At 45.1% G+C, this 27,634-nt stretch overlaps 2 protein-coding genes across 2 annotated transcripts in view; one reads left to right on the top strand and one right to left on the bottom strand.

Annotated features, from left to right (window-relative positions):
- Positions 1-7,465: 7,465 nt before the first annotated feature.
- Positions 7,466-26,457, top strand: TRMT1 (tRNA methyltransferase 1). The gene is made up of 17 exons (XM_075859118.1): positions 7,466-7,551; positions 17,965-18,188; positions 18,326-18,381; positions 19,183-19,316; positions 20,129-20,316; positions 21,233-21,348; positions 21,509-21,621; positions 22,121-22,269; positions 22,353-22,436; positions 22,649-22,718; positions 22,793-22,927; positions 23,108-23,190; positions 23,269-23,377; positions 24,225-24,301; positions 24,399-24,518; positions 25,430-25,541; positions 26,212-26,457. Exons 2-17 carry the CDS (start codon positions 17,974-17,976, stop codon positions 26,308-26,310), a joined length of 1,860 nt encoding a protein of 619 aa, XP_075715233.1. The 5' UTR covers positions 7,466-7,551; positions 17,965-17,973; the 3' UTR covers positions 26,311-26,457.
- Positions 26,308-27,634, bottom strand: part of MAN2B1 (mannosidase alpha class 2B member 1) — a 39,514-nt gene continuing 38,187 nt past the window's right edge. Inside the window, exon 24 of the mRNA XM_075859117.1 lies at positions 26,308-26,702. Within this exon, the coding sequence (XP_075715232.1) occupies positions 26,575-26,702 (128 nt within the window). The 3' untranslated portion in view covers positions 26,308-26,574. The remainder of the gene's footprint in view (positions 26,703-27,634) is intronic.

The raw sequence follows: 27,634 nt of genomic DNA, 5'->3' as shown, positions 1-27,634 counted from the left end.
TCCATGGCTGACCATCCAACTTTACAAGTGTTTAGGACTCTAAAAGCACGCGACTTGATTTCTCCTTCGCATTCCCCTCCGACGCCTGTCCTGGGAAATCCGGAGTTTGAGCCGGGCCTGACTGATCATACATTTAGGGCTTGGATGAGGGGAACGTTTCAGGGTTAGTCATTTCTACAGGAATAATATATGGATACGAGGAGAAGAGCTCCCTTTGCCCACAGATCTTCCTCAGGCTGCCCACTGGCAGACTTTACAATTGACATATTATCGGTCATCTCTTCCTGTGCCCACTACCTATTAACCCCTTTTGAGAATGCCTATGCTCTCAATTAAGCCATGTAAGATGCACATTCTATAAATCCTATAGATTACTGCTTACACCTGATGAGGAATACACACCATATATATATATATAATATTTTTTTTATATTTTTCTCTTTCCTTTCTTCTTTCCTATACATTTTCACCTATACCCTATCATACGCTTCTAACCAGTGCAGGAACATGAAGAGTGGTTACGTGGTACGGTTGAAAAAAGACACATGTTCATCAAGTTCAACCAAGTGATGGGAAAAGGGAAGGGAAACATTTCTACACATAGGAGCTAATATTTTTTTGTTCTAGGAAAGTATCCAACCCTTTTTTAAATCTCCTGTCCCTGCTGTGACGGCTCCTGCGGTATCTCCTGTCCCTGCTGTGACGGCTCCTGCGGTATCTCCTGTCCCTGCTGTGACGGCTCCTGCGGTATCTCCTGTCCCTGCTGTGACGGCTCCTGCGGTATCTCCTGTCCCTGCTGTGACGGCTCCTGCGGTATCTCCTGTCCCTGCTGTGACGGCTCCTGCGGTAGGCTATTCCATAAATTCACCGTTCTTACTGTAAAGAAGCCTTGTCGCCTCTGCAGCTTGAACCTTTTTTTCTCCAGACGGAGGGAGCGCCCCCTTGTTTTTTGAGGGGGTTTTACAAAGAACAGGATTTCACCATATTTTTTGTATGCGCCATTCATATATTTATATAAGTTAATCATGTCCCCCCTTAGTCGTCTTTTTTCAAGGCTAAATAGGTTTAGTTCTTTTAACCTTTCCTCATAACTTAGATTCTCCATGCCCCTTATTAGCTTTGTACCCTGTTGTATGCTTTCAGCCAGTGTAGACACATGAGAAATGGTTTGTATGCCAACAAATGTAAACCCACATGCATTGGTACCTACATCTGTCATGACATACGCTGGATTCATAATCATATGTAGTACCACTGTGTGGATAAATGTCCTCCAATGCTCTTGATCCTACCACATGTGCAATCTGAACTGGAATCTTTTCCTTGTACCCCTATCCCTTATTTTCTAAACTTTTTTTTTTCAATATATTTAAACTTTTTACTAAGGGATTTCTGTATCACTGTCAGGCAGTGCCATGGCAGACATGGGGGCTTTTGTTAGGCTCTGACTTCCATGGCATCTCATTGGCACCCCACAATTGCATCAACGGGGTGAATGATGTAGCCCCCATCCACTGTCTAACCACTTAGGTGCCCCAATCGCTATTGACCGTGGTATCTGAGGGGTTAAATGGCCAGAATCAGCATTACAAAAGGTCCTGAAATGACCTAAAGAGAGGGCCATGGACTGCAGGTGTGTAGCACCCCCCCCCCCCATTAACTCAGTTTCCAAAAAATGGTATTAGAAAATGAGCTTTCTAAACCAGACAATTACTTTAAACATTTTTACAAGCATGTCAAGGACGCCTCCTTACTCTCTGTAAGTCAAAAAAAGTGAGGGGCTGGTCCTTGACACAGTACAATGAAGTATGGTCTTGGCGCCACTGGAAGTGGCTGTAACATGGGGTTACTTGAGTGCTTCCCCTTTAAGAAAAAAAAGACAATTGCAGACCAAATACATTTTGAACAGTTCAATTTTACTAAAAACAACTGCAAAAACAAAGGCACACAAAGCGCAGCGGTTATAACTCTTAGGGTATGTGCACACACACTAATTACGTCCGTAATTAACGGACGTATTTCGGCCGCAAGTCCCGGACCGAACACAGTGCAGGGAGCCGGGCTCCTAGCATCATAGTTATGTACGACGCTAGGAGTCCCTGCCTCTCCGTGGAACTACTGTCCCGTACTGAAAACATGATTACAGTACGGGACAGTTGTCCTGCAGCGAGGCATGGACTCCTAGCATCGTACATAAGTATGATGCTAGGAGCCCGGCTCCTTGCACTGTGTTCGGTCTGGTACTTGCGGCCGAAATACGTCCGTCAATTACGGACGTAATTAGTGTGTGTGCACATACCCTTAAAGGGGGATTAATTAACTGTCTTTCATATATTCTGATGGTCGGTGGATTCAAACCTTGATACCGCAGATTGTAGAATTCAGATCAGGACCTCTAAAAGTAGGACCCCCCCCCCCCCCCCCAATTTTCCTTTTTTTTTTAAATATATATATACATAATGGCAGAGCCCAGGCAGGGAGGGTAGAAACAGAGGTAAAATGGACACATTTATTATCTAGCTGCCCAAATTCAATATATTCAAGAACGTGATAAAGTTAATCCAGTGGATTATGGTAAAAGTTAGAGGTCGATTTTTTTTATTTTTTTTTTGGGAAGTGTTCGAATCAGGGCAACTAAACTCCAGTATAATGGAAAACCGCTAATCGTTTAGGAAAAGAAACCGGTAGGAGAGGATCAATAGAATATTCTCCTTTGTGGTATAACTTGAAAGTTGAGGAATGTAAAGAGTTTTGAGAGTTGCCACTTTTGAGATTTAAATGGATTAAATATATCCTGGATGTAGCTAAAGAGGGGAAATACAAACTTGGGAAAAGAACGAAAAGTTTCCTTCTATATAATTAAAACCTGCACTTGATAATTCTGAAAATAATTTGATTCTCTGTAGGGATCCTTCGAACAAGTTTTATAAGTGGTTGAGAGAACATAGATATGGGAAGAAGGCTCTTTCTAGGATATACAAATCCCTTTTGGAGATAAAAACAGGGAAAGTTAAATTCAACAGTGTTGGAAAACGGGAGAAGGATCGGCTTGGTCTAGGAGTCAGTAAATGGGAAACAAATATATAAAAACAGTATCTTTAAATATGAACCATCAGTTGATTCAGTTCAACTTGGTTCATAGACTTTATTATAGACCAGCCTTTTTTGGAAAGATATACGAAAATAAAGTAGCACGTGACCACAGGTGCAGCGATGCCGAGGCGCATTATACGCATATTCTTTGGAATTGCATTGAAATTATACCTTTTTGGGAAGCTGTATTTAAAGAGGCTCTGTCACCAGATTCTCAAACCCCTATCTCCTATTGCATGTGATCGGCGCTGCAATGTAGATAACAGTAACGTTTTTGTTTTTTTAACAAACGTTCATTTTTGGCCAAGTTATGAGCTATTTTATATTTATGCAAATGAGCTTTGAAATGGACAACTGGGCGTCTTTTTTTCGTTATGTCCAACTGGGCGTGTATTGTGTTTTTAACTGGGCGTGTTTACATGTATGACGCTGACCAATCAGTGACCAGTCATTGTCATACACTCATCTACATTCATTTACACAGCATCGCGTCTGCAGCCACATAAACAGAGATTAACGTTACTGCAGTGTCCTGATAATGAATACACATGACCATCCAGCCTGGACGTCATGTGTACTCAGAATCCTGACACTTCTGACTCTTTTCTTTGAGATTTCCAGCAAGGGAAACGAAATCTCGTTTACCTCCATAATCTCGCGAGATTACGCGTGGCTTGCAGGAATCTCACAGAAAAGAGTCAGAAGTGTCAGGATTCTGAGTACACATGACGTCCAGGCTGGATTTCATGTGTATTCATTATCAGGACACTGTAGTAATGTTAATCTCTGTGTATGTGGCTGCACATCGCTGCTGTGTAAATGAATGGAGAGGAGTGTATGACAATGACTGGTCATTGATTGGTCAGCGTCATACACATAAACACGCCCAGTTAAAAACACAATACACGCCCAGTTGGACATAAAGAAAAAAAAAGCCCAGTTCATTACAAAGCTCATTTGCATATATATAAAATAGCTCATAACTTGGTCAAAAATGAAAGTTTTTTAAAAAAAAACAACGTTACTGTTACCTACATTGCAGCGCCGATCACATGCAATAGGAGATAGGGATTTGAGAATCTGGTGACAGAGCCTCTTTAAAGTATTATGGAGAGATTAGAGTCAGACATTTTATTTTAACCACGATTGGTAACATTGGGAGATGACGGAGCTGAACCTTTCTAGGGAGAAAAAAACAAGGTTTATTAAAGCTTTTGTTTATTGCTAAACTTTTAAAGAGTTAGAAAATGGATATCTAGTTCACCCCCAGATATAAAATATGAACAATTCTACTATAGTAATTATGATCAGATGCATTGTAAAACTTGTTGGGGAAAATGGAACTGACTGTTTGATTATGTATTTGATTTAAATCTAGACCGGTGTAAGTGGGAGGAGTGGAAATAGGTAGAAAGAGGGGGTTAAAAATATAATGTTATGTTAAGATTGGATTTGTATGTAATTTTTTATGTTGTATTGAATAAAAATCTATTGAAATAAAAAAATAATTTAAAAAAAAAAGACGCACTTAATGCACAAGCGGCATACACTCTTGGCGGTTAAAATTCACATGAAGCAGCGCCATCTCTTAATGTTGCAGAATAAAACACTTAGGCCGGGTTCCCACGGAAAGCACTGCGGAAAGCAGCGCTCGGAAAAAAAAACAACAGTCTATACTTACCCCCTTCCTCTTCTCTGTGCGTAGCCCAGCCTCCTACGATGACGTTGCATGCCATGTGACGCTGCAGCCTGTGATTGGCTGCAGCGGTCACATGGGATGAAACATCATCCGAGGGGATTGGACTGCAGGAAAAAGGAGAGCATTCTGGGTAAGCATGATATATTTTTTCCCCCGGAGATGCAATTTTTTCGGCGTAATCGCTGCGATTACGCCGCAAAAGTTGCAACACTTGGCTTTCTGTTGCGGGTATTGCACCCCATTGAATTCTATGGGAAAAACCTGCAACAGAAAATCAACAAAAACGCAGGATAATTTGACATGTTGCGGAATTAAACTCTGCACCGCAGGTCAAGTTATTAATGTTTACACTGTGTTTTTTTTTTTCCCCACAGCGTGGGCATGAGATTTTCTAAATCTCATACACTTGGCTGCTACTGTAAATGCTGCGGAATTTCTGCACACAATTCCGTTGCGGAAATCCCGCAACATTTACGCTACGTGGGAACCCGGCCTTAACCAGGAATCCTCTCTCTGCAAGTCTCTGTTATGTTCACGCGGTCACCCCCAAACTACGTTATCTCACACAGTCTCACTCCGGCTCTCATCCACCGTCTCCAGCATACGGCAATAGGTCTCCTTCCTTTAGACCTGTTCTAAGAGCTCTCTCGCTTTAGGCCGCTGTTCCCTAACTTTCAAGGGTTCTGTATTACGCTCATCCAATAGTCGATCTCACTACAGGACTGCAGACCACATTCAAGTCTACTTCTATACATTCAGTCACCACAGGAACAAGCCAGCCTTTACTCTAGGGCCCTGACTCTTAAGGGCTCCTACCATGCTACCCCTTTCACTGAGCGTCCCACTAGAACACGGATCCTTCTAGATTCCACCTGGACCTACAGCCTCCCCCATGTTTGAGCTCCGCACCGCTCACATGACCACTGCTGCCCCAGAGCTAGACCCTCAGGCCGACTATGCACTGCGGCCATCATCGCTTCAGCAGTGGCTTGCACGGAAAACTTGCAAACCACCATCATCCGCGGCCTGCCTCCATCATCCCCTAGACCACTAATGGTCATTTTGCTAGCTCACCATCCGCTATGTGACACACGCTCCAGATCTTGCTTGGTGAAGCGGCCGTCCTGCTACCATTTAGAGACCTGCTTACTCCTTTGCAGACGACCTCTCTCCTCAGTTTCAAACAGGTCTCCCAGCCTTCAGCCCACTGCCAAAACTGCTCCCAGCCTTCCGTACATTACTGCTTCCGATGTCCAAGCCTGCACCGGCTTCCATCATAACGCAATCCCCTCAGGAGGAACAGGCCCCAGGCCTAACTACTACACAGGTCAACCACTGCTCCAATAGGCACCACTGGTGGACCATTCATCCTTACTCCTATTGGCGCTAAACCTCTCCCTTTACCCTGCTCCTTTCTGCTGCTCCTCCAAGCACAGGGCACCAGCATCAGGACGCGTTGTCCCTAGCCAGCACCAGTCCCTTCCTGGGCCCAGTCAGTCCTCCGTCGCTCCCCGTAGCGGATAGCCCAGAAGACTCTCATTCCGGTTGTCTTGATACAGTTTCACCACGTGGTGGCGCGGCAGAGCATTGCGACCCGGCATTCTAGACTACCTCCAAGAAAACAGGTTAACCTTCATACAACATACTGTATGAACATGGTAAAAACAGATAAACACAGTGCAGTTTTAATGCAGATGGCTTTTGGAACGGAATAATCAGGAACGGAACCTAAAAAGAGGAGATAAAAAAAAAGATAGGTATTCTAGGTCTCCTCTGCTGGAACCAATTTTAGTTTTGGCATATAAAAAAATGCATGAAAAATCTGCAGTAAATTTTCACTGTATGAACAAGGCCTTTAATTGACAGTCCATAGGCTATAGATGGGGGTACTCCATTCCCCCTCCTTGCAAAGCGCCAGGTCAATGAATCAACAGGACTGCCCTGGCAGAAGAGTTCAAGAATGGGGCTACGGTGCCAGCTAATACAGTGGTGGGGGGAGTACCCGGAGTCTGGGCAAAATTAATATCATAACTTTCCCCTGAATAGTTTTATGATGCCACTGTAAAAAGTTCAGTCCAGAAAAAAAATCTGGCATCCAATGGTCTGGAAAACCACTAATCTGTCATGCCAGATTAGCAGAAATTTATTTGAGCGTCTGGCAATTTTTTCGGGATGGTTTCAATAGTGGAACAATATCTCTGTATTAATTTATATATCCAAATTTATAGTATAATACTTCCTATAATCTGACACCTCTGGGGTCCCGAGCATGCCGGATTATCAGAATTTTATAGTATGAATATATAATTATTAATGCATTTTAAAAATAAACACCCAGTTTATCACTTCAATCACATATTGATGACCCCCCCCCCCCCCCAGCTCACACATGGGCGATGATACCATGCTCTTGTAATTTTAATTACTATTTTCAACTATTTTACTGCACCCAACTATAGGAGAATTGCACAGAATGGCTTTTAGGGTAAAGAATCTGTCCGTGAAACTCAATTACGATGTATAACAAGCGATCATGACTCTGGCCTCTTGCCTGCTGGCACCTGTAGTTCCACAGCAGTAACAAAACATCGATTAGCAGAAGATTTCGCACAACAAAACGCGCTGGAAGAACGTTTGACCCTCTTCGAGCTCCGTCGGACTTTGGCGCTGATTGGTCAGAAGGCGGCACGTGACTCATAGGTAGCTGCGTAGCAAGATGGCGGCGCCCTTGTGTACATGCTGTAGTGAAAGATAGAGAGGTAATTTATGAAGGGGTAGCTGATAGAGCGCGGGTTTTTCGTTATGGGGGAAGTTATATAATATCGGGGAGTACTGTGGGGGTTATACTTCAGTGTAATGAACGTTATTGGAGCTGTATACTCTGTCAGAGTTCCACAACCTGTGGCTCTCCTGTTGTTGAAAAACTGCGGCTGCCAGGGCATGCTGGGAGTTGTAGTTTTGCAACAGCTGGAAAGCCACAATTTGGGGACCTCCGTTATATTCATGTATGTGCTCTGCCGTAAATAACATCGCTATAGATACAGTAAAGATCCAACATATAGAACTTCTGACAGAGAGATAGGTGTATGTGGCGACTATTCACACGGGACTGCCAAGAAACCTGTGGATTTCTAGTTTGATGGATCCGCATGCAGATTAGTCCGCACATGGAAAAAGATCACGTAGTTTTAAACCTGCACTAGAAATGTTCCCAACGTCCGTATAGAAGCGTATTTTCTATTAAAATCAACGGGGAGTGAATTTCATGAAGTTTGACGCGGAAATCTGACCCGGCATATGCACCTAATGTAGCAAAAAAAAACTAACAAGTGTGAACAGAGCTTTATAGCAGCTAAAATGTTGAGTAACTTTTTGTAAATTCTTTTGTCACCACATTATAAGTGTCCTGTCTCCTATATAAGGAGATGGGCGCTGTAATTTAGGTGACAGTAATGCTTTTTATTTAGAAAAACTCTATTTTTACAACGTTAGGAGCGATTTTAGCTTTATGCTAATGACTTTCTTAATGGACAACTGGGCGTGTTTTTACATTAGACCAAGTGGGCGTTGTACAGAGGAGTGTATGACGCTGACCAATCGGCATCATGCACTTCTCTCCATTCATTTAGTCAGCGCATAGTGACTGCGTTGTTTGCTATGTGCCGATACTGACACATTAACGTTACTGAAGTGTTTAGACAGTGAATAGACATTCCTTCCAGCCAGGACGGGATGTCGATTCAGAATCCCGGCACTTCGTTAACGTTTGTTTGGTACTTACAGAAGAGCAAAGCGTAATCTTGCGAGATCTCGCTGTAAATGACAGGTTACAGCGAGATTACGCATGCTCTGCTGTAAGTACCACAGAAACGTTAACGAAGTGCCGGGATTGTGAATAGACATCCTGTCCTGGCTGGAAGGAATGTCTATTCACTGTCTAAACACTTCAGTAACGTTAATGTCAGTATAAGGGTATGGTCACACGACAATGCAAATTACGTCTGAAATTACGGAGCTGTTTTCAGGCAAAAACAGCTCCTGAATTTCAGACGTTTTTGCATGTACTGGCGTTTTTCGCAGAGTCTTTTACGGACGTAATTTGGAGCTGTTCTTCATTGGAGTCAATGAAAAACGGCTCCAAAAAGTCCCAAGAAGTGTCCTGCACTTCTTTGACGCGGGCGTAATTTTACACGCTGTCTTTTGACAGCGACGCGTAAAATTACACCTGGTCTGCACTGAACATCGTAAAACCCATTGCAATCAATGGGCAGATGATTGCCGACGTATTGGAGCCGTCTTTTCAGGCGTAATTCAAGGCTTAAAAATGCCCGAATATGTGCACATACCCTAAGACAGCACATAGTGATCTAGCAGGATCCCTATGCGCTGACTAAATGAATGGAGAGAAGTGCATGACGCTGATTGGTCACTGATTGGTCAGCGTCATACACTCCTCTACAACGCCCACCTGGTCTAAAGTAAAAATACTTAATTCAGCTTTGGATCTGAGTGGAGAATAAAACATTTCATAAAAGATAAGCAAGTCAAAGTACAGAGATATTGTATGTTAGATGTAAATTTAAATTGTGGAAAGTTTTGCAGCAGTCGCGCTTTCCTTAAACATTTACTTGTTTTAAAGCCATCGCTCCTCTTGTTGGTCGCAGTTTATTCTGCACACCGTTCAGTGCTCCCAGGTACTCCTTGCAACGATTTATCTGGGGGGTAAACTTTAAAAAGTATTCTGCACATACGTGTCAATGATTAATTTAATGAGAACGGTGTAATGCCTCATTTCCCCTGTGGTGGCGCTGCAGGGAAATTGTATAGTTGCTGTTCGATTCCTTCATATATTACAAATGATCGCTGGAAGTCCGAGCAGCGGGACACCCTGTGATCTATCCCCATTATCATGGGACCCTACTCACAAAAAGGGACTATCCATAGCAGAGAACTCATTTGAGCCCAGCAGGCCATGTAGTGAAGTTTGTGCTTTTACATTGACTCTTCGAAAGGGTATGTTCACACGACCTATTTTCGGCCGCTCCTGACAATAAGTGCGCGCGCGCGGTCAGCGTGAGGTGATGCGGCCGGCGCTGCACTAATGAGCGGTGGCTGTAATACGCAGCCGCAGCCCCGCTCTAACAACATTCATGTGTTACTATACTGTACGGCCGCACAGCTTAGTATCGAAATACAAGAAATAACGGTATTGAACCGTTTCAGGGTGCACGTTATCGAAACCGTTTCGATGCATCATGCAACCCTACTCGTTATTGAAATGAATGGCAAATGAGAACACTTAGTAGTTTCCATAACTCCCATTGGCATGTTCGGCCATCCCTCCATGCCAACATTGGGCCATCTTTACAATTGGTGGGGGTCCCAGCAGCTGGATGTCCATTGGTCAGTGTTTACCATGTGTCCGATTGATAGGTCATATGGCATTAATGTGGGAAAACACATTGACGACCCACACCGTAATAGTACAGCGCAGGCAGAAGTCCTCAGAGGAGCCGCACTGTACTATTATGGCGCTCTGATTGCGTGGGCACGTACGGTCAGGATAGCAGCTGTAATGTACAGTCGCTGTCCAGTTCTTATGACGGAGATCAGAGAAACCTCTGATCTCCATCGTTTAACCCTCTGTATGCTTTGTTTTTGACGGGAAGCAGCAAAGGGCGGGCACCTCGTGCCCTGTGCGCGATCTATATCCATACCCTAATTTCCATACCATTATAGAATGAATAAAATGTTAACGAAAACTGATAAAAGTAGTGAATTAAAACAATCACGTAACACCAACATTTTTAGCAATTAAAAAAACACCAAATGATGTAGAAATAGGTGGTACAACCATAACCATAACCTGTTATATAAATCTCTAACATTATTTAAGAAAATTCGTGAATGGTGTAAAAAAAAAAAAAAAAGTACAGAGAAAAATCAATTTTTCCTGCATTTCCATCAAAATAGGAATTGTTCACAAACCTATATGTACCTGAAAATGTAACCAATCACTGGTCCCGCAAGAAAAAGGGCCCGATTCTCCCCCACCAGACACCGACATGAACACGTGTGGAGCTGTGGAGACACTTACACACGGCATGGTGCCAGATTATCAAATCGTCTAAGTTTTTGGCCTGTAATTAGGGCTGAAAAAAAAACACGTAATTCAGCGCAATTAACAGACGTCATCTTCCGCATTTTTTTTTTTCCTGATTTAAACTGTATCTGCATCTTCAGGACACAGATACTGTTGAATCCAATGGTAGAGTAGGGGACCTGCTCCACCATTCACTATGTATCGCTGGACGCGAGTTAGTGACATCGCACCTGTCTGCGCCGTGCCGCACAAACCTGAGCAGCAAAGGGATCTCCTCCACTCGTCGTTGGAACGGGATTAGGTATGTATATTATTATTTATTTTTTTTTAAACTCGTTTTATTGAAAGAATTGTACAATACAAATGTCCATAGTACATAACAGAAAATAAACACATTTATGTATTCATACAAATTTTTAACACAGATGCATAATGGCTATGGTGGTATTTAACATGTCATAACCTAATAGATCGCATAGTTAACCCTCAGTAATAACATAATAACATCCCAGCGGGCAAAATACTTTCCCAGGCCAATTTGAGTTATTCCATACAAAATATAGAATTCCTATAAGTAACCCATCATGCAACATCCGTCCTCCTCAAGGTTGCAGCAACTGGTCCCTCAGGTCTGTAAATCTATTCGGAGTATACAGGGTACACGGTGAATCACACCAAATCTGCCAAATTTTATAAAATTTACCAATACACCCTCTTTTCTTATATAATACTCGCTCGTATGGAATAATGGAGTTGATCAACGATTTCCATTTCGTCACCCTAGGAGGTCTCTGATCCATGCACCGAAGTGCGATGGTTTTCCTTGCCATGAACAACACTTCTCGCAATAAAATACGTATGTGGAATGGCCACTGATCTTCAGGCAGCACCCCAAATAGACAAATCTTGGGTGAAAAGGGGATCGGCTGCTTCACCACTTCCTCAACCACTTTCAACACCTTCCCCCAAAAGGCAGCCACCACTGGACAATCCCAGATCATATGCCAGAAATCAGATCTGGGAAAAAGGCACCTGTGGCATTCAGTGCTAGGATATCTGCCCATTCTATGCAGTCTCACCGGCGTGAGGTAACTGATGAACTATAGCTAATTGGATCATTTTGTTATTTGCCGCCGGTGATACAGACATAGGAGATGAAAGTACATCCTCCCATTCCTCCCCTGTCAGATCTGATATCAGGCTCTCCCATTTATCTTTTACCGGTATTTTGACATTGGCCAGTTTAGCATGTATAAGGGCCGTGTAGACCGCAGAGATCAGCCCCCGGGGGCCCTGCGATTTAAAAACTCCAATCAAAGGGAATCGTGAGAATTCGTGGTCTGACCTAGGGTATTGACTTGCGAGAGCATGTCGCAGCTGCAGATATATATAAAAACTTTCCCTAGGAATTTGGAAGTCCTCTTGCATTTGCGCAAAGGATTTAATGGCATTATCCGTATACACATCCCCAATTCTAAACACCCCAAGGCCACCCCAGAAAGAGGGGGCCTGCCCCTCCATTAGATGCGGAAGAAGGGGATTATCCCATAGTGGCATGTCCACCTGTATATCTGCATATGCATGAATTTGTTTGGCCGCCGTCCATGCCTGCACTGCCACCTTGTGGATTGGGAGCATTCTTTTATAAGTTCCCGGGGAGCTTTCTAGCACTGGCCAGAGGTGCGTTAGATGCAAATATGTAGCGAGGTGCTGTTCCCTCATTGGTAACGGGTCCGACCCTGTCCAGAGCTGTAGATATCTCAACTGCCCAGCTAGATAGTACATAAACAAATCCGGTAGTGCCATTCCCCCCTCCTGTTTAGGTCTCTGCAGAGTAGCCAAGCTAAGTTTGGATCTGTTGGATGCCCATATAAAAGCCGGGAATAATGCATGTAGGGATTTAAAAAAGGCCTTATATACCGGTATGGCTGCGTGCTGCAGAACATACAGACACTTTGGCAGAATAACCATTTTAATTAAATTTACGCGACCCGTCACTGCCAGTGGGAGTGCCCCCCACACCCTGAATTTGAGCTTGATATAGTCTAACAGAGGCAGTATGTTGGTGATTTGATCTTGCCTATGGTCTCTGTTTATGATAATACCCAGATATTTAAAGGACGACACTACCTGCAGGCCATGCTCAGCTTCCGCCCACCCCACTTCCTTCAAGGGCATGAAAAATGATTTGTTCCAATTAACATGTAGGCCAGAAAATCTACCGAATTGGTTCAGGATTTCAATAGCTAGCCCCAAGTTGTCTTTCGGGTATGACATATACAATATCACATCATCGGCGTACAAACTAATCCTCTCCTCTCGTCCTCCCACTACTATTCCCCTATATTCTGGGTGCGTTCTTACACGTATCGCCAAAGGTTCAATAGCTATTGCAAACAATAGCGGGGAGAGAGGGCACCCCTGCCTGGTACCTCTACGGAGGTGAAAATAAGGGGACATTATACCATTAATCAAAATTTGTGCCCTCGGATACTTACACAGGATTTTTATCCATTTAATGAAAATCGGGCCAAAACCAAACCTCTGTAATGCTTCAAACAAATATGCCCACTCAACGGAATCGAAGGCCTTGGCCGCATCAAGAGATGCCATTGCCCAATCCTCCTTCAGTGCCTCTCCTATTTGAGCCAAAATTTGAACCTTGCGTATATTATCAGATGTGGATCTCCCCGGCATAAAGCCTGCCTGATCCGGATGAATGAGTTGTAATATCACCTTATTCAGTCTATTTGCCAATACCTTTGCAAGTATCTTGTAGTCTAGATTCAGTAATGAAATAGGGCGGTAAGAACTACATTCACTAGGGTCTTTGTCAGGTTTTAGTAACACTACAATTGTGGCATCATAGAAACTGTCCGGGAGTTTCCCCTCCCTCCGGGCATAAGAATACATAGAGCATAATGGGGGGATGAGCTGGTCAGAGTAACGAAGATACACCTCCAATGGAACCCCGTCCGGGCCCGACGCCTTACCCTTCGACATATCCCTCAGTGCCTGCGTAACCTCGTCTTCCGTGATATCAAGTTCTAACATATCCCTGCCTCATCTAACTGCGGAAATTTCAAGTCCTCCAAGTATGACACACACTCGGACCAATCATACGTAGACTGCGAGGAGTATAAGTCCCTATAGAATTGGGTGAATCGGGCTGCTATACTAGGGGTATCAGTCAACTCACGGCCCTGACTGTCCTTAATCTTAAGTATTGCTGAGCTCTGAGAGCTATGGTGAATTAAATGAGCCAGCAATTTACTTGATTAGTTTCCCAGTTCAAAATAGGTCTGCCGAGCAAAAAAGAGTTTCCTATCAGCTTTTTCTTGTAATAATAATAAGTATTTACGGCCCATCGTCAGCCATGCATGTTTATTCGCTTCAGATGGGTTTCCTATATACTCGCCCTCCAATGTTTTACATTGCTGTGCCAGCTGACCCTCTTCCTTTGCCGCTTCCCTTTTTATGTAGGAGATTGTAGAACGCAAGCAGCCTCTAAGGTAGGCCTTCAGGGTATCCCATAAAATATTAAGATTATCACACGAGTTATTGGTATCTTGAAAAACCTCCAGTTGATCTGGTATGCGATCCTGCGGCCCTATCAGGGTGAGCCAGAATGGATGAATTTTCCAGCTACCAGTCCTCACAGGTCCTGGGTGATTGAAATGTGCTACCATCGGAGAGTGATCTGACACTCCCCTTACTTCATAAGAAACATCCGTTACCATCGGAACCATTAGAGCGTTCCCAAAGATATAATCTATACGGGACAGGGAATTCCTACCGATAGAATGACATGAGTATACCTTTACAGTCGGATGTTTGCACCTAAATATATCTATCCAACCCATTTCTTGAAATAGCAAATTCAACTCTGTTGGAGCCACCGATGCAACCCCACGATCCATTTCCCCTCTAAATCTATCACATTTGGGATCCATGACCATGTTAAGGTCCCCCATGCCCAGTACCGTAGCTTGTGGGTAAGCGGCAGCAAATGCGGCAGCCTCATGTAAAATCTGTATATTCGCCGGAGGAGGAACATATAAACCCAGTAATACAAATGGTATAGTGTCGATGTAAGCATGTATAAACACATATCTACCTTCCTTATCCACTTTAACTTTAACCGCTTCCCACCTCAGGGATTTGTGGATTAATACCGATACCCCCCGGGAGTAGGACGTATGGAAAGAGTGTGAAGCCCATTGGATCCAAGGTCTACGCAATAATCTCGCTTTGTCTGGGATTAAATGCGTCTCTTGCAGACATATTATAGAGGGATTAAATTTACGGATACATGCAAAGATGGCTGCCCTTTTCCTCGGGGTACCCAGCCCCCGGACATTCCAAGACACAATCGGTATAGACGCCATTAGTGGGGCCAGAAACTATGTCTGCCTCGGAGGGAAGATGGCTCCCGACTCCTGCATAATATCAATATACTTTCACTAGTGACCTTTCCACACCTTCTTTGTACTGTGTGACTTTTTAGACATTTGCATTCATAAATGAGTATAATTTCGCCTAAATACGGCGTTAAAAACATAAACGACAGAACTAACATATAAACAGTAAATTGTATCGGCAATGCGAGATGATACATAGGCCATTGCCGAATCATGCCCTCCTCGTGGCACCAAAGAGTAACGGGGAAGGTCCCGTGCTATTAGGCAGTGTTAACGTATCCTTCCCTATCTACATCTTAAAACACCATATTACTTCTCAAGCCCTTTCCATAAATTCGTACAGGAGGACTATAAATCAATCAGCAGTGTAAACAATATATCAGTAATATTTAACCGTAATATGCTTCCTGCGCATATACCCGGATCTCTCCTGCAGTCTCTCAACTGGGACCCCTTCTTCACTTCGGCCGGATCACTCCTTCCCACTATAGGCCAAGCTCCATGAACAGAATGGTGACAGATTGGTAGTCCCGGCAGTCCATTCAAATGAAACGGGGAGGATAAGAATGACCCTTTTCAGGGCCTCCGGATCTATCCACCCGCCGGATAAGACTACAAATTGGATGTACCATAACATTGGAATCCCTCCTTAAACACAGGAGATCAACCAGCAAAAAGAAAACCTTTTAGCCTGCATCAGGCGCATGAGAAACTCCAGCATCATCTTAAATTCCAGCACTTTCCATCCTCACCCTCCAAAGGGGTCACACGCGGCGGGGCGATCTCCTCCCTCTCACCCAATCGTCGGCCTCCAGCGGAGAATTAAAAAAGATAGAACGGTCGTTATCCACTACCCGCAACCTTGCAGGATACGCCATAGAATATGGGATATTGAGATCCCTCAGCCGTCTTTTCACTGCCATAAACGTAGCTCTGCGCTTTTGTAGATCAGCCGAGAAATCCGGGAATATGGATATAGCAACGCCATTATATTTAATTCCTTGCAGTCGGCGGGCTTGACGTAGGATCATGTCCCTGTCGTTACAATTAAGCAACCGGGCCAGCATCGGCCTCGGAGGGGCCCCAGGTGGAGGTGGTCTTGCCGGCACTCTGTGCGCCCTTTCTACTGCAAAGGCCTGCGAATAGGGTGCATCTGGCAGTATCTCTTTCAACCACTTAGATATGAATTCGCCCGGATCTTGGCCCTCCGATTTCTCCGGCATTCCTATTATCCGGATATTATTCCGGCGCAGCCTATTTTCCAGATCATCATTTTTTTGTTTTAATAACTCCGTCACGGATTCCAGATCCGTAATCGCACGTGGCATGGCCGCCATCCTGTCTTCCACCCCAGACACTCTATCCTGCGCATGTGTCACTCGTTCTCTCAAGGCCTGCATATCCTGCCTGATGAGGCCTATATAAATTTTCACCTCCTCCATCTTACCGGTCAGCGAGGTCTTGCATGCTGATATGGCTGCCAGGAGTTTGTTCATCACCTCTGTCGGGGTAGGTTCCGGCTCTGTCTCCTCCACCACCGCTGAGGAAGATGTCGTCCCGCCAGGCGTCTCACTGCCCTTTGAGCGCTGCTGCAGGGAAGCACGGCCGCCATCTTTGATATCTTCCCGGGCATAGCTCTGTAGCTTTTCCGTGGCCGTTTGACCTCTCGTGGGGCCCATAACTCCACTCTTACCACCCGACTGCTGCCTGGATCTCCGGGACGTAATGATGAAGGTAAGGAACGATCAGGATATTCACAGGATCAATATAGCACGGAACCACAGCGGAGCTCTCAAGTCATGCGACTGCTCCCGTTGCGCGCCGTTGGGGGCATAATACAATGTGGGGGAAGCTATGGGGGACTTTATACTGTGGAGTGCAGTTATGGCGCATTATGCTGTGTGGGGAGCCCTATGTGGGCATTATGCTGTGTGGGGAGCCCTATATGGGCGTTATGCTGTGTGGGGAGCCCTATGTGGGCGTTATGCTGTGTGGGGAGCCCTATGTGGGCGTTATGCTGTGTGGGGAGCCCTATGTGGGCGTTATGCTGTGTGGGGAGCCCTATGTGGGCGTTATGCTGTGTGGGGAGCCCTATGTGGGCGTTATGCTGTGTGGGGAGCACTATGTGGGCGTTATGCAGTGTGGGGAGCCCTATGTGGGCGTTATGCAGTGTGGGGAGCCCTATGTGGGCGTTATGCAGTGTGGGGGCACCTATGTGGGCGTTATGCAGTGTGGGGGCACCTATGTGGGCGTTATGCAGTGTGGGGGCACCTATGTGGGCGTTATGCAGTGTGGGGGCACCTATGTGGGCGTTATGCAGTGTGGGGGCACCTATGTGGGCGTTATGCAGTGTGGGGGCACCTATGGGGGCATTATACTGTGTGGGGGCAGTGTCACGGGTTATATTATATAAAGTAGTATACAGCAGACTCAGGGGATAAATATTAATTCAATGGTGTAGTATGCAAAAAGGGGCTTGGTCTAAAGAATTAATCGCAATCGAGGTTACATGTTCAATTAATCGTGATTCTGATTTAGGTCATCACCCAGCCCTAATATATATATATATACCTGTAATATAAAGTTGTTCTAATCACAGAGAGAGAACCTGCAGGATAACGGCGGTCTCTTTTCCCCTTCACTTCCAGATACGACTGATGTTCGCCATCGCTCATAGACTACAGTCTCTTCCACAGACGTCTTCATTCTTCCAGTTACGAACTCTAATAAAGATTTCGTGTTCGTTTATGATGGAGAGGGCTGCACCCACCCAAAAAGAGACCGTCATCACAGAAGGAAAAGCCAAGGTCATCTATCCCAGCGCCAACCAAGTGTTTTATAACCCGGTGCAGGAGTTCAACAGAGACCTGACGTAAGTGGAAACAGTAGGAAGGATCCTGGCCTGCAGAGCTTACAGTCTAAGGGCAAGCTGCCTGGGAACGCTGTATGATGGAGGCGGGATAGTGTGTACATCATGGTGGGTGAAGATCTTCTCTGTTCTATCCACAGTTGTGCTGTCGTCACAGAGTTTGCTCGTATGCGGCTGGCGGAGAAAGACATTGACCGTGAGTATGCTCGAACACACCCAGGCGTTACTATACAGCAGGGCTCTCCCCACATGTTGCAAAACTACAACTCCCAGCATGCCCTGACAGCCTTAAAAGCTGTAGAGAACGCAGGGTTTTAGGGAACGCTGGGCGTTGTAGTTTTGCAACATCTAAAGAGCCGTAGGCAGGAGACCGCAGTCATAGAGGAAAGCAAAACATGACCCAGCGTCCTAAGAGGCCAGACATTGCTATTGGTTTAAAATAATATACATTGGATGTTATACACTGAAAAAAAAAACACACACAGGCCCCGTGCACATGACCATATTTTTCATCCATAATTACGTACCCATTCATTTCTATGGGCTACGCACACCTTTCCGTATTTTGACGGATGAATATCCGTGTCGTAGAAATGATAGAATTTTTTTTTTTTTTTGTCTGTAATTACGGCACGGACTCCCCATAGAAGTCTATGGGCGCTTCCGTAATCATGGAAGCGTTGATATGTGACACCAGGGGATTACCCTAGATGCCTTCCTGTTTTGTTGTAGAACCGTAAACGGGGATGCATTACGGACCGGATTTACGGACACCCTTCCGTATATATGGGGATGATTTACGGATGACTATAAATGAATATGGATCAGATAGATGAAAAATACGGTCGTGTGCATGGGGCCTTTGAATATGTAACATAAGCGCTGCCACTACCACAAATCCGTGTTGTATACGGCCGTGGTAATGTGACCCTGCTGTCCCGTGGTGGCATCATCTAGTGGCTCTAGTGCTGAATGCGTATCTTGTCGTCCTCTGTAGTTGTGGTGCCGGGAGAGCGGGAGCAGCAGAAAGTGGTGGTAGATTTATCAGACAATGGAGAGGACTGCGTCATCCCTGAGGATAACCCTGCACCTGCAGAGAGACGCACTGTGACTGTCAGAGAGGCCTGTCCGGTGAGTACTCATTAAAGTGACACGATGACATCTACAAGGTGGGACTTCCCAATCAGCTGACCACCAGGTGGCGCAGTGTCAGGAACTTTAATGAAGAGCCACTAACGAGCTGTCCAATTTTGCAGGTACCCTTTAAATTCCAGTTTGTGGGGGTTGTACAGTGGGTTTTCTTGTGGCCTTTTTAGGTTAACCCTTAATTGTTTAGGCGCTCATGTCCCAGTCAAAATTTGCTTTAATACTCCTCATAGTGTTAGGACCAAAGTCCAGGGTATTACAAATATAACTTAATTGTATTAGGCTGCATCTCTTAACCCCTTGACGAATATACCGGTCATGGCAATTGTGTGCCCGGCTCTTACGGCAGAAATCAAAGAAACCTCTGATAGCCATAGTATAACGACTTATGTGCCGCGATCAATGCTGGTTGCGGCATGCAAAAGGGAGAGACTGAGTTGGGACCCCCCTTTGATCATGTAAAAGGAAATTGCTGTTACGCAATGTTGGCCCATGCCACCTTGTATAGGTGGACCACCCAGGGGTTAAAGAGCACTACTCCCTAAAATAAAAACATCTGTAGAGTCTCAGGGAAGGCGCTGGGTGACCAGCATATAATATGGCCGACCTTCCAGCTCCCACATGGTTTGTCACCCATCTTTCCAAGGCTCCTGAATAGCAAATCATCCTAAGAGAGGGGAAAGCACCACTAGGCCGATGCCCCTAAAGGTGATGATTAATCCTTACCTGTATGTGACTTGTTTATCTCCGCTCACTTTTAATCTATGTAATATTCCCCCCCCCCCGATCTCTGTCAGGAGGGTCTGCGTGTTCTGGAGGGGCTGGCGGCATCTGGGCTGCGTTCCATCCGCTTCGCCCGTGAGGTTCCGGGGCTGCAGAGCATTGTGGCCAATGACTTCTCTGCCAGTGCGGTGGAGCTGATCAAAAGAAACATACAGTTCAATGGTGTGGAGCACCTAGTGACTGCCAGCTACAGCGATGCCAGGTGAGGTGCCGGGTATACCAAACCTGGAACTTAAAGGGTTGTGGTGCTTTAATTGTTAAAGGGGTTCAAAGCTTCCTCATAAGTGGCAACTTTCTGATATATCCTGCACCAATCCAGAGTGCTCACACATATGCGGATTTTCTGCAACGTATTTCATTGCGAAAAAGTGGACATTCTGGACGAAAAACTGCACCACAATTTGGTGTAGTTTTTCTGCCTGAATTCCCTGCGGGGTCCTGGGTGTGTATTCTGTGTACTTTAACGCAGGATATCCGCCCTGTGTGAACATACCCATATACCAAGGCTCCTATTTTATAACAATGGCACTTTTGCACATGGGTCATTAATTGAATATATTGGAGCGCTGTCTATAGCTGTTTACACAGAAACCTGTGCCCCTGGCATCTTTCACATCCACTCACGGTTGGAGCCGGGCACATAGGAGCATTACAATTACATGCTGAATATTTATAGGAACGCAGCCTATATGTAACAAGCCTCATCACTGACTCACCGCGTCTGGAATTAGTTATGATGGCTGTTTATTCCTTGTGAACCTGTAACCTGGAAACGATAGACAGTGTAAAATTACTAAAATGCCATGTACCTGCAGCCACCACTAGGGGGAGTTCATCAGTTTACTAGATGTTTACAGGTCTGATTGAAGTCGATAATAAATCCAGGTGCCTAAAGATCAATGGCTCCCTCTAGTGGTGGCTGCAGGTAGTCAGAAATTAATTGTTTATCTGGCTGTATGAAGAGAATTCCTCGTTATTCTCTGGATTTAAACAAGAAAAGAATAAGGTTTATTACGGTTTCAGATCCTAGAACTATTACTATAGGAGCTGCATCTCATTTTTTGGGGTAACTGAATGGAGGATATAACCCCCCCCCCTCCCTGCTTGTTCCTTTATAGGATGCTGATGTATAACAGTATGGGAAAACATGATCGCTTTGATGTTATAGATCTGGATCCCTATGGAAGCCCTGCCATGTTTCTGGATGCAGGGGTGCAGAGTGTCGGTGAAGGAGGTAGGTGGCGCTCTTTGCTATAGCAACCTAACATTTGTTCTGAACTGTGGGAGGTCCAAAAGACCATAATAGTTGCGTAGGGTAAAATAAGTCCTAAAATGCACAGATGCCCAGTGTAACCCGTGAATATAACAATCTTACCTCTGGGTCTCCTCTGCAGGGCTGCTCTGTGTTACTTGCACTGACATGGCCGTGCTCGCAGGTAATAATGGGGAGACGTGTTACGCCAAATATGGTTCCATGTCCTTAAAGTCCAGATTCTGCCATGAAATGGTGAGTAGGGCCAGAGGTTTGCTCCATGACATTTTGGAAAACCGCACTTTGCAAGGGAAGGGGGGGGGGGGGGAAGTATTTGTCATCTGGGCTTAAGAAGGTGAAGAGACATTTGAATTCAGCACAATACAAGGGCCTGGACCTTGTCATAATTTTTTTTTGAGGGGGGAGGGGGTGTTAGACTGTTTGCCTTCATTTAAAGCCTCTAGGTGGCGCCATATGCTGGCTTTCTCCATGGTGAGTGTAAGGGCATGTTCACACAGTGCATATTTTTCATGTATTTTTTTAAGCCAAAACCAGGAAAGGAACATAAACAGTAGAAATATATAAAGGAAGGCCTTATAGATCTGTACTGGATCCAATTCTGGTTTTGGTTTAAAAATTGCATGAAAAATCTCTAGCAAATCTGCACTGTATGAACAAGGCTTAATAAGCCAAGTCTTTTATTCATGGATTCTGCGATCCCTTCACGATCTGCCTGTGATTCTGCCTTCCACAGGCTCTTCGTATCCTCTTACACAGCTTAGATCTGCGCGCCAATTGTTACCAACGTTACATTGTTCCTCTGCTCAGCGTTTCCGCCGACTTTTACATCCGTGTATTTGTGCGAGTCTTTACCGGACAGGCCAAGGTTAAATTGTCCGCCAGGTGAGTGTTACTCCAAAGACTGTAGAAATGTATGTAGTACCAATAAAGTTAATAAAATTCCCCCCCCCCCCTTCTCTCTGTAGTAAACAAGCCTTGGTGTACAATTGTGTGGGCTGTGGAACGTACCATCTGCAGCGTATGGGGAGAGCTGTTGCTCAAGGAAATAAGTGAGTTGACTGATAAGGTATCTATAAGGGATCTATATGAATGCTTTACAGAAAACCTCTTGCAAGTAGACCATGCCACTAAATATCCCATTGAAGAACACTACAGCCAGACTGATAACAGGGAACAATAGATCTGCATAGCAAATACAGACAAGAGACTGACGGTTGCTTTACATAGAGATGTAATATTTAATGGTTTTCTCTTTGAACAGTATGAAGTACTCCGCTGGTACCGGCCCACCCGTAGGAACGAGCTGCGAATTCTGTCATCAGAAGCATCAGGTAGGGAGACCGCTCATCGCATTATGGCCGTCCGCTTTGTGCCCGCCCCCTGTAATAGTGTCATCGTGTTTCAGGTTGGAGGACCCATCTGGGTTGAGCCCCTTCACGATGTAACGTTTGTACAGAGAGTCCTGGCCGCTTCGGAGAGAAATCCAAAACGCTTCAAGACCTCCGACAGAATAGAGGGAATGCTAAGCATGGCGACTGAGGTGAGAGAGAGCGCCCCCTTGTGGCAAATCTGACATGGATATATTTCCCACTATTGTATAACTTGAAAGATTTCGGGAAAGCTGGATGACAACCCCTGACAGCGCGATAATGGTTTTCACAACTTTCTCAATACGAGGGGGTAAGACAGAAATGGATTTTTTGACTTTATGTCTTTGCAGGAGCTGAATATCCCGTTATATTACACGCTGGACAACCTGAGCAGTACGGTCCGGTGTAACACGCCATCGCTGCTCCAGTTCAGGTGAGCCATTGATTTCCTTGAATTTCATGAATCCCTTCATTTATGTGTACAGCAGAAACTTAACCCTCTGTCTTCCAGGTCTGCCCTGCTGCATGCTGGGTATAAGGTCTCTCTGTCACATGCCTGTCAGAACGCCATAAAAACCGACGCTCCGCCCTCCGTTCTCTGGGACATAATGAGGTGTTGGGTGAGTGCGTTTTACATGATATTTCTACCAGCAGTAAATACAAGTCGTCGTTTTCCATCAAGTGCTTCCAAATTCGATTCAGCGGCTTATCTTGTTTCGGGGAAAGCAGCGCGACGACTAATGTGACCGCCATAGGGGTTTTCTAACGTCCTGTAGTCTTGTTTATGCAGTGATATAGGCAGATTGGCCTTTCAGGAGTCTGGGAAAATCTGGGTGACATTATTGGTTATCATCCAGCTTTCCCAGAAGCAGCTTGTAATACACCATGTAGCTGCTGCAGAACCTCTTTTAGGTAGAGAAGGGAGATCTGCGTTTAAATCAGTGATTGACACCTAGCCCTCCCTTCTTAGGTTCTGCAGCAGTATTATGCAGTGCTCTGCCTCAGCTGCTGCGGAACCTATATTGAAGGAGCGCTGTGCCAGTAGAGGAAAGCAATTGTGTTAAAGGGGAGACCTGTCAGGATGGCTCTGTAGAGTTAATATATACATCAATGGAGGGCCAGATTACCAGAACAAAGTGCCAGATTAAGGCCTCATGTACACGACCCTATTATTGCGGACCCATGCACATGACTTGGATCGGTACGGGGGCCGCAAATCCGGACGGCAAAATCGTGGGACAATTTATTTTACGGTCCGGATTTGTGGATTCGCCAATACTGGTGAATTGTTGAGTCCTGATAACACGGATGCACAAGGGTGTTTTGTGGACCGCAAAACCAATACGGTCGTGTAGATGAGGCCTAAAGGATATTACCGCGTGTACATATGAGGGCGCGTTCACATGAAGGTTACTGCTTTGTATTGTGTATTAGAGATAGATATTTAATAGATTCTGTCCCCAACAGGAGAAACTGAATCCGGTCAAAAGAGAGAAACTCTCAGAGACCAGCCCGGCGCATCATATCCTCGGTACAGAACCCAGGTAGGTGCGTAATATGAGGTGTATTACGCGGTCACGTTATAACATCGGTGTTTGGAGAGGTGGTCACTTTGCTTTGTCCTGTGCGACTTCTTTGCAGGGTTCAGGCTAATTTTGAAATTCGACAAGACGCAAATCCAAACTCACGGAAGTTGGGCTTAAAGAGATTTCAGGAAAATCCAGAGGCCAACTGGGGACCTAAAGCTCGAGCCAAAGCCGGGTAATTATATATAGTCAGTTACCTGAACTGCAGTCACTGATGGCCACCGAGCATTAGAGAAGCGGCTACCTTATTAGGCCGGACCCTGGCACTACCATGCTGGGTGCACCTGGCACCATAAACAATGAGTCTCATGCTAGCGCCACCACTTTATTTTGCAGTTCAACTCTACATATAATGTTCAGCACCTGTGATCAGGTTTTGTGAGGTCTCCAGTCACAACCAAAGCTGCATTCAGAAATTGTCTGTTAGGGTATGTTCAAAACGCAAAATCAAAAACGGCTGAAAATGACGAAGCTACTTTCAAAGAAAAACAGCCTCTGATTTTCAGCCAAAAACGTTTGAGTTTTGCCAGTGACACAATAAAAATCAGCTCCAAATATAGCGGAAGTAGTGACATGCTCCTTCTTACGTGCCGTTTATTTAAAACAGCCGCGTAAAAAAAAAAAAAAGCCGTTTGAACTAAACGCCTTTTTTCCCCATTGAATTTAATGGGCAGATGTTTGTAGGTGTTTAAGCCCCAAAATACGCCTGGAAACTGTGCGTGTGAACATACCCTAACAGGCAATCCTTGGATTAGAGGGAAGAGAATCATACGATCCCAGCTGTGTCTGTCAGCACAATGCTGATGGACTCCATGCCGCTCTGGGTGTGAAGTAGAGGACTGATTGGTACCAAGCGATAACTACTAGGAAGGCTCCTGACTGCCTATAGACATAGCGAATGGAAGACGCAGCAAAGTCCCTTCCATTAGATCAATGCTCTGGGTGAATGGTACATCAGCGGTCTGCAACCCGTGGTTCTCCAGCTGCTAAACTACCACTAATTATCCATAGGTTCCAGGTCTGTATTTTTTTTTTTTATATACTGGAATCGCTGCCATTGATTGGCCGCCTCCTTGTATTATACAGGGGAGGAATATCAACGTCTCTGGACGAGAGGAGAAAACATTATCAGAACAAGAGAAAAGCCGCCCCAGAAGATACAAGCTTCAAACAGTTCACGTGCAAGAAATACAAGCAGGTGCGTGGCCATAGACATTACTTTATTCTGGGGGGGCCCCCCAAGTTCTACACCCCCCCCCCCCCATTGTCCTCACTGAGTGTGCTTGAATGGAGCTGCGGTCCCATAGATATTTAATGGAGTGGCGGTCGAACATATGAGTGTTGCTGCTCCAATGTAAAGTCAACTGCAATGGGGGTGGGGGGCTTGGGACAATCTGTTCGGGTTCCAGCGATAGGTGATTAATGTCTATTCTGGGAATACCCCCTTAACTTTCTAAACCCTGAAAAAAAAAAAAATATAAGCTAGTATCGAATTGTGCCTTTGACTTTTAGGGCCTGTTCACATCACAGTGAGGTTTCCGTCGGGTGAACCCCGCAACAGAAAGTGATACCGCAGCTTCCGTTTCCGTCACTATTGATATCAATGGTGACGGAAACATCGCTAATGGTTTCAGGTGTAACGACGGAATCAGTAGCGCAGTCGACTACGCTATTGATTCCGTCGGAAAACCGGAAACCTGCCGGAATGGTGACGAACAGAAACCATTAGCGATGTTTCCATCACCATTGATATCAATAGTGACGGAAACGGAAGCTGTGGTTTCACTTTCCGTTGCGGGGTTCACCTGACGGAAAGCGAACGGTGATGTGAACAGGCCCTTACTCTGCTCATGTTTTTTTCTCTCCAGGGCTGCTGTGACTTGGGCGACAGCTGCCGTTATTCTCATTCACTTGTGGACGGTGAGTCACAGGACGCCCCTGAGTCAGACGATATCACATCCTCCTGAGGGCGCTGTGGTTTTATTCAGCTGCTGCACAGAGACAACGGCACAACTGCTAAAGCTAGAATTCTTGGACTGTGGAAGGACTTTTCTTGTTTTTGTTTTTTTTACGTCTACGTTTCCCCGGAGGATAAATTAAACTTCAGTTTGAGATTTTTTTTTTTTCTTTGGAAAAGAGTTTATTTGAGCCCCGTTACACAGAGTACATTGCATTGTAAGGCATAGGGATGCCAGCGGGGGAGGGTTCCTGCTGTCTCAGGTATATTGCCGTCAGCTACCCCCATCCACATAGTTTCTGTACTGCACGGTAGCAAGGAAGGTTCGGATCTCCATGGGGTTCAGTGTGATGTTTGTGGGGTCCAGGAAGGAAGAGTTGTTTGCATTGGGCAAATCGGAAGCTGCAAAGGAAAAAAAAAAGAAATAGTAATAGATTGCAATATAATCTGCTTAAAGGGTGTGTAGACTTGTGCAACCGCTTTTTTTTTTTTATCGCTCCAATGTGTCAAAGAATTAAATTTATACAAAGCTTTCAATTTTAAGATACAGCTCCTGTGCAGACCTGTGGGTCGCCTTCGTTACGGAGTACAAGCAAATCCTGTGTGTAGTCGGATCCTGCAGTCATGTTACTCCGCTCCCTGTCTGTATGTTATCAGGGGCATGAGTGCAGCATCAGACTACACAGAAGGGTTTGCTTGTAGTCTGTAACCATGGACACACACAGGTTTGCATGGGAGCTGTATTCACAAAAAAAGTTGTATTTTTGTTTAAAAATATAGTCTAAGTTGCTTTAATTTTATATTCGATACATTGGAGCCATAAAACAAATATCAGTTGTGAAACTGTACACACCAAGACTGTTCTGTGCATATTCAATCTCTATTGCTTCCACTCTTATTACCCTTAGTTCACACGAGGTCATTACGTCCATAATTGACGGACGTATTTCGGCCGCAAGTCCCGGACCAAACACAGTGCAGGGAGCCGGGCTCCTAGCATCATACTTATGTACGACACTAGGAGTCCCTGCCTCGCTGCAGGACAACTGTCCCGTACTGTAATCATGTTTTCAGTACGGGACAGTAGTTCCACACAGAGGCAGGGACTCCTAGCATCGTACATAACTATGATAGGAGCCCGGCTCCCTGCAGTGTGTTCGGTCCGGGACTTCCGGCCGAAATACATCCGTCAATTACGGACATAAAGACCTCGTGTGAACATACCCTTACTGTCTGAGATGTGGCTATGCAGGGTAGGAGCTGCACAACCGCAGAATAGTAGTCTGCAACCTGTAGCCTTTTGGGCTGTTGTGAAACTACAACTCCCAGCCTGT

Source organism: Rhinoderma darwinii, chromosome 3, assembly GCF_050947455.1.
Source record: "Rhinoderma darwinii isolate aRhiDar2 chromosome 3, aRhiDar2.hap1, whole genome shotgun sequence".
Lineage (NCBI taxonomy): Eukaryota > Metazoa > Chordata > Amphibia > Anura > Rhinodermatidae > Rhinoderma > Rhinoderma darwinii.
This window is presented reverse-complemented; position numbering and strand designations above follow the sequence as displayed.

Bases quoted from the DNA above. Each gene is read 5' to 3' on its own strand.
- TRMT1 (XM_075859118.1), top strand. From the start codon at position 17,974: ATGTTCGCCATCGCTCATAGACTACAGTCTCTTCCACAGACGTCTTCA. The intron at 23,191-23,268 runs GTGAGCCATTGA...TCTGTCTTCCAG, and splicing joins CCATCGCTGCTCCAGTTCAG to GTCTGCCCTGCTGCATGCTG. The intron at 25,542-26,211 runs GTGCGTGGCCAT...TTTTCTCTCCAG, and splicing joins CGTGCAAGAAATACAAGCAG to GGCTGCTGTGACTTGGGCGA.